Consider the following 16,446-nt stretch of genomic DNA (forward strand, 5'->3'; position numbering starts at 1 on the left):
TACATTTAGTTTGACTAGCCTTTGTCCTGCACATTGAGCTAGCCTTCGCTACTTTATAACCTGGAAATGACTAAAAACAAATAATATACTATAAATATACAAATAACATACAAATAAATTTTAAAATATGCTACTTTCTAGAAACATTTAGAATATATCCAAAGAAAGTTAAGCCATTAATAAGAATTCAGGCTGGAAAAGAATTAAAGCTATACATCTTTTTCAAATTTATCTAGCCTCGTTAGGTGGCCAGAAGCTTTCAATTCCTTTAAAGCACTTGAGTTTTACAACTTGTCCGATTGTCATTCTCTTTGGTACAATCCCAGAGAACCCTGATCCCATCTATATGACAGAACCAATGTTTATTTCTGTCAGCCAAATGTAAAATATAAGACCAACAGAGAAGGGGTGGTGGGTAGAAGGATTAACTCCAATCAATAATTATTTTTTAGCCCCTCCAAAACATATATGATGCTTTTGGAGTCACAAACTCAGACAATGGCTTACTTCTCTTTCGAGAGGGATTAGTATGTTTCTAAGAAAATTGCTTGACCCTATCTTAAACATTTGTTATACCCTACTTTTGACGGGATAGAGAAATCTGTGTAGCTCTTATGGTAGGTTTTTTTTATTCATAGCGGAGTCATTGCATATTCAAGGTAATGCAACTGGCAACGATTAAAATATTTTGCGCACACAAAAAAAGGAATTGGTAAATTTTATGCCAACTATAGAGCCACATACCAGACACCCTAGCTTTGTTTTCTTTGGTTTCAAAATGCGATTTTCGGCTTTTTCTTTAGCGGGGGGGGGGGGGTTTCTATGGTGTTGTGTTGCCAATCTTTTGAACGAATTATTAGATCGTTTCAAATCTACAATAATGCAAGTAGTAAAGATCCAAAAATTGGAAACTTTATAGAATTTTAAGTAAAACGGGAAAATATCAAGAGATCTCCAGGGTTGGCGTTCCTTAAAGATATCCCTGGGTATATAATAGACTTAAGAAATATACGTTTTCACCATAGGTTTAAGTTTACCAAATGATTTTGATCATTCGGCCATATAATATGGTGGTGTACACAACTTTTAGTAGAATGGTCAGGAAGGAAATGGGTCAATACAGATTGGAATGGACGAGGAGCGTGCGTCGCCGCGTTGGGCTCAGGCGGCACAGTACTACAGCGAGTTGTTAGTAGTAGTAGTAATAGTAGTGTAAGAACTTTTTTAAGCGGTTTTTCCTCTCTCCTACCTCATAAGAGGTAAATAAGCTTCTGTAGATATGAACCAACCCAAATCTAAAAAGAATTTAAATGGCTCCTTTTCACTTACATATTTGAGCCATTACAAATTTATGCATTACAAGAGTGTAATCAGGGGTACTGATTCACGAAAATTAAGGGGGTTATAGATTTTTAATAAAGAGACAAAAAGAATGTTTTTAAATATATAGGGGGACAATTTTGGTTTTTCTATAAAAAAAATGAAAACAAAAAAAGGTAATTTTCAACCCTAAGGAGGGTAGTTGCTCCCATCCCTTTGATCCACCTTCCCACAAGACCCGTTTATAATAGATGCTATACCTCACCTCGTATTTCGATAAAAGAACAATGAATGTCTATTCTTGCAAAAAAAGGATAAAGAAAATACTAACCGAGATGGTTAAAAATTTGTAAAACTCCATAGTATTATTTCAGTCACATGCCATGCACAAGCCAAAATTTGTTTGTCCAAATCCACAGGTTTCTTCTCCAATTTGCTCAAACAAGTTTTCCATTAGTTTGTGCTGACGCCCTTAAAACTCAAAATACCGTATGCCAATAATAAAAAGAGGCTGATTTAACGGTACAAATGTAAAGCAAAGCAGTCACTGCCCTAAGTGTTTCTGTAATGTACCTAAAAAATTTTAATCAATTTACCACAATTAAGTCAAGGTTACCTATAAAGTTTGATTTCCATTTAAATGGGCCATTGGCCATAGAGATGATAGTGCAATGCAATGACAGATTTTATTACCATCAATTTGGTAATATCCTTTTATGCTCAGTTTTCCTACTATCATCACGGTTTTCTTAGTTTTTTTTTTCTTTTTTTTTTAACTAATTCATGTGACCAAAAACAAAACTTTACATGTACATCATAATAAATAATTGGCGTTTGTTTCTTTAATTGACATCCCTTTTCTTTTTTTTTATTTTCTCATTTCAGCCTTAATATTGTTGTTAAATAAACCAAACACATTTTTTTTCAAATGAAGTTAAAAACGGACACTAAAAAAAATGAACAGAAATTATTCGTTATATTAGGGCTGCCCCCCTTCTCAGCCCCACCCTCTATACTTTTAAGTTCGACTTTTTGTCAGAACTCTGTAAGAACGACTGCTCAAACGCAAGTACTATTGAGTTGAAGTAAAAATATTTTTTAAAGCACTATTAAGCTTTAGCATACATAACGGGGGTATTGGAGGGAGCGGCCCTCCCATTTATGGAAATACTCCTCTTGTTTCCGCAAGTACCATTGAGATGAAGTAAAAATATTTTTAAAGCCCTATTAAGTTTACCATACATAGCGGGGGTATTGGAGGGAGCGGCCCTCCCATTTATGGAAATACTCCTCTTATTTCCGCAAGTACCATTGAGATGAAGTAAAAATATTTTTAAAGCCCTATTAAGTTTACCATACATAGCGGGGGTATTGGAGGGAGCGGCCCTCCCATTTATGGAAATACTCCTCTTATTTCCGCAAGTACCATTGAGATGAAGTAAAAATATTTTTAAAGCCCTATTAAGTTTACCATACATAGCGGGGGTATTGGAGGGAGCGGCCCTCCCATTTATGGAAATACTCCTCTTATTTCCGCAAGTACCATTGAGATGAAGTAAAAATATTTTTAAAGCCCTATTAAGTTTACCATACATAGCGGGGGTATTGGAGGGAGCAGCCCTCCCATTTATGGAAATACTCCTCTTATTTCCGCAAGTACCATTGAGATGAAGTAAAAATATTTTTAAAGCCCTATTAAGTTTACCATACATAGCGGGGGTATTGGAGGGAGCGGCCCTCCCATTTATGGAAATACTCCTCTTGTTTCCGCAAGTACCATTGAGATGAAGTAAAAATATTTTTAAAGCACTATTAAGTTTACCATACTTAGCGGGGGTATTGGAGGGAGCGGCCCTCCCATTTATGGAAATACTCGATTGTTTTTCAAATCATACATAGGCCTAACCAGGTATGACTAAAGCTAAAACCTTTATATGTAAATTTCTTTCTAGCATCTAAAATTGATAGGGTAAAATTTGTCTGAGGATTAATGCAATTTCTCAGGCCCTTAATTTATTTATGAAATAAAAAATAACAAGTGACTAAGTGATCAGACGCATTTGACAAAATGATTAGCGGACTATTAGCAAGAATGAATTTGAACCTTCAATTCACAAATGAACTTCATTTGAACTTCATTCACAGAATGAACTTCAATTCGCAAATGAAAAAACATACTCCAGAAAGTGCCTCCACCTTTTCGATCCATGCAGCAAATTTTATCAGGCTCGTAACTTTGTTGGGTGACTTTAAAGTTAACGAATCTTGTACCTATGGAATTACCATAAGAATTTGATTCTTTTAATACTACCTAAACTTTTTTTTTAATTTTTTATTCATACAAGGACGAGTCACTCCTACTTACAGTTCATTAGAACACGAACGTTTAATATACAAAACACAAAGCCAAACATTTTTAATTAAAAGTCGATAAAAAAGCCTTAGTAAAACACATGCAATATATATAACATGCAATACAATAATTGTTATAACATGCAATATATAATTGTCCATGGGAAAAACAATCCGTATTCAGATCTATACCTCATTATTCTAATGATTGCCCTTGAGCCTTGTTGATGATGATTGCTAATCGAACATTCCCTGTGTCCCCGTCGTCATTTATATATCCCCCTGTGCCCCCCCGGCGTCCCCGTTGTAGTTCTGTCCCTGTGTCCCGGTCGTCATTTACATTCCCTGTGTCCCGGTCGTCATTTGTGTCCCGGCGTTTTTTTTCTTTTTAGTTTTTTACCTTTTTATATTTTTTTCCTTTTTTTAAGTTTTTTCTTTTTAGGTTTTTTCTTATTTTAGCTTTTTTCGCGCCATATTAGTTACGCGCCATTGTAGTTGTGTCCCTGTGTCCCACCTGCGAAAATAGATAAATATATATATATATATATATATATATATATATATATTATGTTTGTAAAACTTGTAAATATACAACATTCTTCGCTGTCCCATTGTCTGTGCATATAAATAGATTGTCAGGTTTACCGACTCTTGAACATGCAACATATAATTGTCCATGGGAAAAACAATCCGTATTCATATTTATACCTCATTATTATAATGATTGCCCTTGAGCTTTGTTGATGGTGATTGCTAATCGAACATTCCCTGTGTCCCGGTCGTCATTTATATTCCCTGTGTCCCGGTCGTTATTTGTGTACCGGTGTCCCAGTCTGTAATTTCGTCAGTCGACAAACAACTTCATGACTACATACAGCTCAATCCTTATAATGACGTCAGTCAACAAACATGACGTCAGTCGACACACAAACATGACGTCAGTCAACTGACAAACAACTTATTTTTATATATATAGATAGATACCCATTGATTACAGGAATGCTTTACAATAGCCACCGCCATAGCGTTGCCTAAGTAAAAAGTGACGTAGGCACAATGTATTATTTTTTTCACAAGAAACTTCGCATAGAAGGAATTGTCGCTTAAACTTTAGAAAGAGCTCATTCAATTGCAAGTTGAAAGTTCTAGTGCCCTTTTCAAGAGTCAAAAGTGATTCGAGGGCGACCAGCCCCCCTGCAACAAACGTCCATCATTTCACCAAACACATCCAATCAATAGTAAAGGCCCTTTGGATCTCGTGACAGCGATAGGCACTACTCTTTTCTTCTTCTCTATTAATCACGAAGAAGTTTAATGGCGATTCCCTGAAGAAGAAAATACCCATTGATTACAGGAATGCTTTATCACAGCCACCACCATAACACTGCCTAAATAAAAAGTGACGTGGGCACAATGTATTTTTTTTTGGTTTGTTTGTTTTTTTTTAACAAGAAAGTTCGTATAGAAAGAGTTGTCGTTAAAAATTTGGAAAGATGTCATTCGATTGAAAATTGAAAGTTCTGGTGACCATTTCAGGAGATTCAAAAGTGATTCGAGGGCAACCAGCCACCCTCCCCCCAAAACACACGTGCATCGTTTCCCCAAACAAATCCAATCAGTAGTATAGACACTTTGGATCCCATGATAGCCATAGGCACTACTTTTTTATTCTTTCACCATTAATCACGAAGATGTTTAACGGTGATTTCCTCAAGACGGAAGTATTATCGATTACACACACCTGTCTCTTGCGTAGCAGGGAATGTTTTTTTGGACTTCTATATCAACCCAATGTACTATTGGAGTTGCTAATATCTCATTTGGCATCATTCCAAGAATATATATCCCGATTTCCGAGAATTTCTTGGTATGTTTCCCAGAATTTCAAAGATGCGTTACATAATATTGCTTAATCGTTCATGCTGTCAATGAAACAATACAATACGTCCTGTGACAACCCTTACATTTGGTCTTTGAGATAACAAAATAAGCCAACAACATTTTTATCTTTTAAGCAGTTTTCTGTGGATTTTATGACATTTATGTCTCATGTAAGAACGTGAAACCCATTATTTTCTATGGTAAAAGAAAGAAACGTTACTCAACTGAGCCAACTAGCCACTGATGGTATTATGTTCTTAAAATTACATTCTAGGTAATCAATGTATTGTTTCTGGGACGCTAGTCAACTGGTTTAAAGCGTCACTATATCATAACAAATTAATTGCGCAATTGATTTCTCAATTGGAGTTGGATGTATGGTATATGCTATCAGTGATTTGTTGTTGGGCACCTTTTTTGGCATCAACCCAAGAATATGCATATCATGGTGATTTGAGATGCTTGCTCGAAAGACATATTCATTTAATGGTTAATAAAACTTGTTTCGATGTCCAAATATTGTAATGACTACAACCGGTCAGGTATCATTTTTGTAAAATAACGGTCATGGGCACATTAGTTTTCCATTACCAGGGCTTGGGCATAAGTTTGGGTTCCCACATTCCCATCCCATCCCAGCCCCCCTGTCCCCCTTCAGGGCCCCAACGACCCCACTTATTTTTTTAACTTCGAAATTTTTGGGAGGGCCTTGCATTTTTTAGGGACTTAATTTTTTGGGGGGGACTTAGATTTATTTTTTAAGACTTAGATTTTCTTTGGGGGAACTGACCTTTCTTCTTTTTGACACACAGAAGCACCGTCAAACGTATCGCTCACAATATCATAATCTCCAGTTTAAGTAGGTAGTTTCACTGAAATGTTTCCCACATCAACTCCTTGAACAAAAAGACATGTTTCAAAACATTTCAAATGTTCATCTATAGGCCAATCCCCCTCTTCCCAGTTACAAACCACACCTACACAAAGAGCACACTGAGCCTGGTCACTGTGCCCAACAAAAAGAATCCATCATTAAAATCCTTTAACTACTTTTCATTAAACATCCTTAGTCTAACATCCTCTCATTTATGAGCACTACCTTTTGCTTGTGACAGTAAAGCTCGGGAGGTATACCTTGGTGGTTGCAGACAAAAATTAACATAGTTATGACTGTATATTCTTGATCCTATGTATCGCTCAAAAATTCCGTATCCTCCAGTTAAAGCAAGAAGTTTCACTGGAATAATTCAAACATCAACTCACTGAACAAAAGGGCATGTTTCAAAGTGTCTTCTATGCTCATCTATGGGCACATCCCCCTCTTCCCAGTTTCCAACCAGAAAAAGCACATGGTCACAGCACATGGAACCTGGTCACTGTGGTCAAAAAGAAAGAATCGAGCTCATGCGAGTGCTTAAGTATCAATGAAATTCTTTGACGACGTTCCATTTTTGTAATTAGTCTAACACCCTCTCGTTTACGAGCACTGCATTTTTCCTGACCAAGATTTTCAGTATGATACATTTTAAAACTTCTTTGTCATGATATGTGCAACTGTATGATGCCTAGTCATTGAAAATGGTTTCTTATATCATTCCTGTGCACAAGTAATATTGATCGAAAACATACAATAAACCAACTACTATCGGTGACCAAGCACAGGGTACCAATGAGACGGCCACATATAAAAGAACAAACAACTACTCAGACAAAGAGGCACAGAGAGAGACGAAAACACATACAAACTCGCAAAGACAGACACAAAGACATGCAGACAGACACTCAGACAAACAGGCACAGAGATAGAGAGACAAGCAAACAGTCAGACACACAGGGACAGAGAGAGAGAGAGAGAGAGAGAGAGACGAATATGCAGACGAAAACACAGTCAGACACACAAAGACAGACAGAAAGACAAGCGAAAACCCTTGCAGACACATAGGCACAAAGAGAGAGAGAGAGAGAGAGAGAGAGAGAGCGATAAGCAAACATCCGCTCCGACATATTGGCAGAGAGAAAGAAAGAGAATAACACATAAAAGCACATAGAGTCAGACACACAAACACACAGACAGACACAGAAACAAGCTAACACCCACGCAGACGCACATGCACAGAGAGAGAGAGAGACAAGAAAACACCCGCTCAGACAAACAGGGACAGAGAGAGAGAGAGAAAGAGAGAGATAAAACACATACAAACACATAGAGTCGGACAAACACAGACACATAGATAAAAACAGAAACAAGCAAACACCCACTCAGACACAAAGAAACTGATATCGAGAGAGACAAAAACAGATAAAAACACACAGAGTCAGACACAGACACAGAGACAATCAAACGCCACTCAGATATACATGCACAGGGAAAGAGAGAGAGAGAGAGAGAGAGAGAGAGAGAGAGAGAGAGAGAGAAACAAACAAACAGCCGCTTAGCCACACAAACGCACACACACACAGAGAGAGAGAGAGAGAGAGAGAGAGAGAGAGAGAGAGAGAGAGAGAGAGAGAGAGAGAGAGAGAGAGAGAGAGAGGGAGAGAGGGAGAGGAGAGAGAGAGAGAGAGAGAGAGAGAGAGCGTGAGTGAGTGAGAGAGAGAGAGAGAGAGAGAGAGAGAGAGAGAGACAAAACACTTAGAAACAAACAGAGTCAGAAACACAAACATACAAAGACAGACACGGAGACAAGGGAACACCCACTCAGACACACTGGCATAGACAGAGAATGACACAAATACACATAGAAACACACAGAGTCAGATACACAACACACAGAGAAAAACACAGAGACATGCAAACACCCGCTCAGGCACAGAGAGAGGCAACATGTGCATGTTACAACTGCTATCAATACTGCTGTTACTACTACTGCTAATATAAAACTACTACTGCTACTACTTCTCCTTCTACTACCACTACTACTATGTTACTAGTGCTATGAAGGCTAGTAGCGTAAGGGCTTTACCGTACTTTAACAGGGACTACGTAGCCCCTCAGTCTCAAGTTCAAGGTCATGGGTAAAACCAAGGGATGTTTTGGTCAACTATGTAAGACCTTGGGCAAAACTCTAACATTTAAGTTATACATTTACAACAGGGCTGAAATTCCTAGAGAGAGAGGTGCTTTATATCACATCGTCTTCTGACAAGAATTCATACCCTTGTCTGGCTATTAAAATGTCATTCCTTAGCATATTCATAAGAAAAAATCCAGTCACGGCTCTCAGCTGAGCATTTTTCTAACTAGCGTCTTGAAAGTTTTTCTCTAGTTTAACATTCCCTTACCAAATTCTTCAATCTTGACAATATGTGACACAGGGGCATCGATTCACGAAAATGTAGGAAGAAAAGGGAGAGATTTTTAGTTTTTTACGAAGATACAAAGTGTTTTTCAAAATTCGAAATTTGGGGGAGGACTTGTGTTTTTTTTAATAAAAATAAAATAAAAAGGCATTTTCAAAATCTAGATTCACCCCCAACTGGCCAACCAGACGAGAGAGTCAAAATTCTTTACCCCTTGTTTGGCTAGATAGAAGAACAGTGAGTTGAAAATCAATAGATATTGCTGAAGGCGTAGTTCTAATTTTGAGTTGAAAAGAGCAAGGGAAACTAGGAGGGTCATTCATAGTCAAGTTTTCTATTCGAGTTCAAACACATTTGTGCTATACTGCCACCGTGCAATGCTCTGCATGCTTCCGTTTTTTACAATCTTTTGTTGTAGATGCTGCGATAATAAATTTTAATGGAAGTTCATCTCGGATCAGTGAGATCGCAGCTGCGTCACCCTAATCTCAAGCTTTGGGTCATTTTTTCCAGTGGATTGTCATATTCTTCCAAATCCTTGCTTAAACTAAGCTTTATTTTAAGTGAACTATTAAGCACTTCTAAAATTTTCTAGAATTTCAATCAAAGCGTAAAAAAATAAGCAAATGAAAAATCTCCACGCAAATTTTGCTTTTAAAAAACAAACAATATGCCCCTAAAGCTTGGGGCCCCTAAGCGTCTGCCTATACTATCGTTCTGGGCAATACAGTCTTAGATGTGGTGCATAAAAATTTTTCTGGTAGTTTTGGAGCAAGAGCTACATAACAAAGCATGGTTAATCACTGATTACCTACCCCAATAATGGATGCCCAGAGGCATTTAATCATTGCCATCTTCGATGAAGTAATTACGCCTCTGGAAACACGACACTAGATGACGACTCCCACTACTAGAGTATCCTTGCGTCTATTGGGTCCTATAGTCTATTAGGATAGATTTTGTCCTACATTCGTGGCATCAATTCACGAATAAGGGGGTGGGGGGAAGCAAAATATATTGTTCAAAATCTAAAAGAAGACATTTTTCAGTGAAAATGCGCCAAAAAAAGTAATTTTAAAATCTGCAACAATAATCTAAGGAATTACACACACCCGCCCCCCCCCCCCCCCCCCCCAATGTTGATGTCACTGTCTACATAAGCAACACAATAGGCTCACATTCGCAAGAAGAGTAACTTGCACATATAATGGTTTTGGTCAAACAGTATTGGGGACAGACAAGAGAGGAATATAAGAAGCACTGAATATTTAATATATAAATACTGTTACATCCAATAGCAAGTCATTGCAGTAACTGGCTACCAGAGGCCAAAATAGCTGTGCACGCTCCTCCTACACCCAGTATATTCAAACCTTCAGTCTTTATCCCCTCCCATGTAGCTCTAAATTCTATCGTTTCTTATAACCTCATCACACCCTATTTGGTCTATTTATTCTTTGCAAATTATGGCTTTCTTACTCATTTTTGTTATTTATTATCTTTTAAATTCATTATTTATCATCTTTTACTTTGTGTTTTATTATTTGGTAATAATTGCTCTTATTATTAATTATCTTTTTTCTTATTTTATCGTATCATTTTATTTTATATTCTTATATTTTTCTTGTATTTCCTTTGGAAAACAATGAATTGATCTTCTCCAACCTTTTTTTTTTATGCCGACGTTTCAGACGTTTCAGGGCCATACTTCAGACGCCGACTTTTAAGAGCCACACTTACCATTGTGTGGTTTACCAACCTTCGCTTCCTTTATCCTAATCTTAATTGCAAGATTTCCCCAGCTGTTTCAACAGAATGTTGGGTTCTCTGAAATCTCCTCAAAAACGAACGTTTCTAAATAAACGAACCTTAACACAAAATATTGATCATTAATTCTCGTTAACTTTAATTTTTGAGAAAATTTCAGAAAATCTATTTTTTTTTCGTGGAAATCCCAAAAAGATCAGGGCTATTACACATATAAGCTTAGAGTAGCGGGTCTGTTTCTTGATTTGGTTAAGGCATTTGACACTGTTGACCACCAATTACTACTTCGAAAATGTGAATTTTATGGACTAAGAGGGGCTACTTTAGCTTTGATTTGTGATTATCTCCAAAATAGAGAGCATTATGTTCACATTAATGGATTTTCTTCAAGTAAGAGTCTTGTTAAATATGGTATCCCCCAGGGTTCTGTGTTAGGGCCTACTCTTTTTTTGATTTTTGATTTTTATAAATGATCTGCCAAATGCTGTTGCAACTACTTCTAGAATAGGGGATATAGTGAATCCCGCACCTTCGGGAACCAGGATAACTACACCCTTATTTGCTGATGATGCGACATTGATGTGTGTTGCCTCAACTGAACAACAACTTACCTCAACAATTAATGCAGCAATGACTATGACATGTCTTTGGTTGAAGATAAACCGCCTGACCTAAATGTAAATAAGTCAAATTTTGTTATTTTTCACGGTCCCCAAATTATTATCCTTGGATTATGGAAATAGCTACACCGAAGGGAATTGTTAAGCGGTCAAAGTCCGTTAAGTACCTTGGGATTATTATTGACGAAATTTTATCATTTAAGTGCCATGTAAAAGCTATAAGTAGAATATTATCGCGGAATTTAGGGATTATCCGTAAACTAAAACATTTATTTCCTTCAAATGTTATACGGTTATTATATTTTTCTCTGATTCATCCGTATATTTTGTATTGCTCGTCTGTATGGCTTGGGACATTCCCCTCAATACTTCCCCAATCCGCGTACTGCAGAATAATGCCATTAGATCACTTTGTGGAATAGGGAACCGGGATTCGGTCAGGTCAATGTATAGTATGATAAATATAATGCCTGCAGCCGGATTGCGTGATTTTTATACACTGGTTTTTATGTGTAAGTACCATTATGGGTGCGTTCCAGAATATTTTACAGGAAGTTTTCGGGATAGGTCTATATTCATGATCATAGAACTCGAACAAGTGGAGATATTGAGGTTCCTCGCCTAGTTTCAAGTAGGACTGCTTTTTCAATTATTTATAGAGGGGCTAAGCTATGGAATAAGCTTGTTCCAAGTATTAAAGAATTGCCCATTAATCAATTTAAGGCCGTGCTGCGTGTGGGGTTTCTTGGTAGGTATACCTTTGAAATAGATTGTAATTGATTGATTTAGTATTGAAAATAATTGTTTATTGTTTTTTCTTTTGTTTTCTTTTTTTGCTTCGGGATCATGATATTATGTTGTTTGATTGTGTGTGAATTATTTATATAATTTTTTTTTCTCGGTACACGGTTTCACCTTTCTGCTCATTTTAGATTAACTCATTGTTTTCTGTTTTTATTCTTTTTTTCTTCTATTTTTTGTTCTTTTTGTTAGTAACACACCCTCGCAAGCAACGCTTTTGGTGTGCTACCGATTGATTTTGTCTGTGTTATTTCCTTTGGTTAATAAATTAATACTACTACTACTATACTTCTTTTGATCCCCGATTTTGGGCACTATCATATGATAAATCAAAATGATAATTCCAGGTTTTAGAGACAATTTTATTTAATAGCAAAGACAAACTAAAAAAAGGAATAGATATAAAGTCTACCAGCAGAAACCGATAAATAGGCAAAAACTATTAAAATGGGGCTTAAGTTAGTACACAAAATAGCCAACTCCGGGAAATAATTTGTACTTGAAAATGACAAAAGCCATTATACTTAAGAAGAAAGGAAATAATGGAAATTTGTTACGGAAATCCATTATAAGTAGGTTAGATTCAGCGTTGACCTAAAAAGCTTCAAAAGACCAAAGAGTATAATCCTAGAATAATAAATGGAAATCACGAATACACTTTATATATATATATATATATATATATATATATATATATATATATATATATATATATATAAAAGGTAAAGGTATAGGATACGGCATTAAGACTATACAGTCCGTACCGGCGGTGCTGATCTCCGTTTCTTGGCCCTTCAGCCAGGAAGTGCAATGGTGGGTTGGGGGCCAGCCATCCTGTGCTTTCGCACACGCTTCCTGTTTACCTTCCCCAGAATTCTCCAGGTACCCATTTAGAGCTGGGTCGACTCTGGCTAAGCTTACAGAGTCACGCCACTGACCTCCGTCCCAAACTGAGAATTGGGTACATCGGGATTCGAACCCGCGTCCTCTCAGACGAAGGATCCCGAATCCAGCGCACCAAACCCACTCGGCCAGGACGGCCGATATATATATATATATATATATATATATATATATATATATATATATATATATATATATATATATATATATATATATATATATATATATAAAGATACAAAAAAAGAAATTTTTCAAAATCTAGAGGATTTTTGCTTTTTAACTTTTAAAAACGAAGTAAAAGTTACTTTTCAAAAGTTACCCCCCCCCCCAATTGGCACCCTGACACTTTTCCCAAGATACCAAGCTCAATCCCATGATCTTAGGGGAAATCTCAAGGAGTGCTTGATTCGAGAATATAATCTCCAGAATACCTCGTAAGCGTCCTACTACTGTCCTATTATGATTGGTTTAGGCATCATGACCAGCGTTGCCAATGCTATGAAGTAAGCTGTATCAATTTTGCAACTAAAGTTGTATCGCAAAAGGATGATTTGAATCATCAGAAAAAATTGCCCGAGCAGTTAAAAAAATTTCAATAAACTGAAACTTGAATTTCCGAGTAAGAAATGAGTAAAAACCAAATATTCCGACCAGCATTGCCAATGCTACGAAGTAAGCTGTATCAATTTTCCGACTAAAATTGTATCGCAAGAGGATGATTTGAATCATCAGAAAAAACTGCCCTAGCAAATAAAGAAATTTCAATAAACTGAAACTTGAATTTCCGAGCAAGAAAGGAGTAAAAACCAAATATTCCGGAAAATTTGAACTGTACCAAAAAATTTCCAAATGTACTGCATTGTGCCAGGACCTCTAAATTGTACCAAAAACGGCACAATTATACAAAGTTGGCAACGCTGATTATGACTTACAACCAAGCGATTAGAGGCGACGCCCCACTAATATAGACTTTTAGCCTATAGAAATCGCCAAATAAGTGATCTTAAAGTGGCAAAATTTGTGTTTGCCATATCTTAGAGGCATCACAAAAAACATTCTTTTTACGAGCTATTTCTACATTGGAAACCTGAAACAAATTCTTCCTGTCCGCTACACGGGTTCCTTATTTCAAACGAAAAAATAATAAAGGGTAATACAAAGTAGTTATCATCACACAATCTTGGACACCGGAAGCTACACTAACGATGTAGTGTCTGACGACTTCATTACAAAAGTAGAAAGAAAATAGGGTAACTAATACAATTAATCTGCAATATTATAACATTACGCCTGAAATTTTTCAGTAAGTTATAATTGACCAACAGTTTTTGTTTTCAAGAATTATTTTAAGTCAAAACCTAGTCTCCACAGATCTGGTCTCAGTTGAACTGCAAGAATCTTAGTAGGTAAGAAGGCCAATTGACTTTAAGCTTGCAGGCCTGATAGTGACACAATTCTGCCTCCTGAACTCTCCTTTACATTTTAAAATGCAGCGTGTAACAGCATGATACTCTTCTTTTAAATGATGGCTCAAATGTGAATTTGAGAAGAAGTAAAGAAAAGGGTATATTTAATCCTTTTTCTCTTGAGGATTAGCATACGAAGCAAGGGTCTTAGGAAGTCGGTTGGCCTAAAAAAAACAAGCATTAAATTAGTCAAAACGGGAATTAATAAGAGAAAAAAAATGTACAGAAAGTAAATCTAACTTTTACCTAAGTCTTAAGATAGAACATATCAAATAGTTTTAAAATAACATAACCTAACCACTAATTTTGAAATAAATATGATTCAGGATATATATATATTATATATATATTAAATATATATATATATATATATATATATATATATATATATATATATATATATATATATATATATATATATATATATATATATATAGATAATTGTAGTTATTTCATTAAAAAAATTCTTTTTTCATTTCTGTGCTTTAGAGGGGGGGGGGTAAACAGCAAAATACGGAGTAAGAGATAGAGGACAGAAAGAGATAGAGAGAGGAGAGAGAGAGAGAGAGAGAGAGAGAGAGAGAGAGAGAGAGAGAGAGAGCAGAGAGAGAGAGAGAGAGAGAGAGACTTATCATATACGTTATCATTGCATATACGTTAATAATTCAGAGCTTGGTCAACTCTGGCTGAGCATACAGTCATTTCATTGACCTCCATTCCAATCAAAATAACCAGCAACACCAGGACTATAACCCCCTATCCTTATGGACTAAGAATTTCAATTCTAGCGTGCCAACCACTTGCCTACGACGACTATGTATGTAAAAGGGCTTTAAGATCATGCACAATGTACCAGAATTGTTTTGATGGCTTGGGGGATTCTTGAAAACCTGTAAATCATTCTAATTGTGCAAAAAAATGTGATGAAAAATATGGGACTTGGAGATTGACAGGCTCTAAGAGAAAGAAAAATTAGTGGGCCATAGATTATTTGATGTTTTAATCAGAGGCAACGCTATAGCGTTGCCTATAGCAAAGGCCATACGGCTCCAATGTTTTATTATTTCTTTTCCAGAGGTACTTCATATGGAAGGGTCGTCGCATAAACTTCGGAGGGGGCTCATTCGATAGGAAGTTGAGAGTTCTAGTTCCCTTTTTAAGAGTGAAAATGACCAGAGGGCAAGTAGCCCCCCCCCACGCCTTTTTATCCCAAATGCATCCTAATATATCCGATAAAAATTTTGAGATAAACGTTTAGTTAAAAATAGTTCAAAGATCATATAACAAAATCTCCGCTGTCGACACAACGCCCAGGGCCCGGGGGTAGGCGTTGTGAGTTATGCCCTGGGGGCATATATGGTTCTTATGGAAGGAATACTCGTATAAACTTCAGAGAGGGCTTATTTGGTTGGAAATTGAAAATTCTAGTTCACTTTTTAAGAGTCAAAAGAGATCCGAGGGTAACTATCCCCCTCCCCCCCTCAACGCCCTTTTTCCTCAAACCCATCCGATAAGAACTTTGAGATAGCCGTTTGTTAAAAATAGTTCAAAGATCATGTAACGAAAACTCCAAGGTCAACAAAACCCCCCAGGGCCGTGGGGCAGGCCTTGCAAGTTATGCCCTGGGACATATCCGATTCTAATGGAAGGGATGCTCTATAAACTTTAGAAAGGGCCAATTTGATTGGAAATTGAAAGTTCTAGTTCAGTTTTTGAGAGTCAAAAGAGATTGGAGGGCAACTCCCCCCCCCACACACACACAATTTGATGGATTTGGGGGAAAAAGCGTGGGTGGGGAGCTAGTTGCCCTCCTATCTCTTTTGACTCTTAAAAACGAGCCCTTTCCTAAGTTTATACGAGCATCCCTTCCATAAGAACCATATGTGTGTGTGTGGGGGGGGGGGGGGTAGTTGCCCTCCAATCTTTTTTTCCAAATTTAGAGATAGCAATTTTTTAATATTTCAAACATCAGATAACAAAACTTCGGGGTCAACGCAACTTCAAGAGCCCAGGGGCAAGAGTTTTAAGTTATGCCC

General features: G+C 36.8%; 1 protein-coding gene across 1 annotated transcript in view; it reads right to left on the reverse strand.

The window, feature by feature from the left end:
* LOC136038874 (transmembrane protease serine 4-like) overlaps positions 1-1,841 on the reverse strand; it is a 36,194-nt gene extending 34,353 nt beyond the window's left edge. Inside the window, exon 1 of the mRNA XM_065722337.1 lies at positions 1,652-1,841. Within this exon, the coding sequence (XP_065578409.1) occupies positions 1,652-1,681 (30 nt within the window). The 5' untranslated portion in view covers positions 1,682-1,841. The remainder of the gene's footprint in view (positions 1-1,651) is intronic.
* Between the last annotated feature and the right edge of the window lie 14,605 nt (positions 1,842-16,446).

Source organism: Artemia franciscana, chromosome 18 (assembly GCF_032884065.1).
Source record: "Artemia franciscana chromosome 18, ASM3288406v1, whole genome shotgun sequence".
Lineage (NCBI taxonomy): Eukaryota > Metazoa > Arthropoda > Branchiopoda > Anostraca > Artemiidae > Artemia > Artemia franciscana.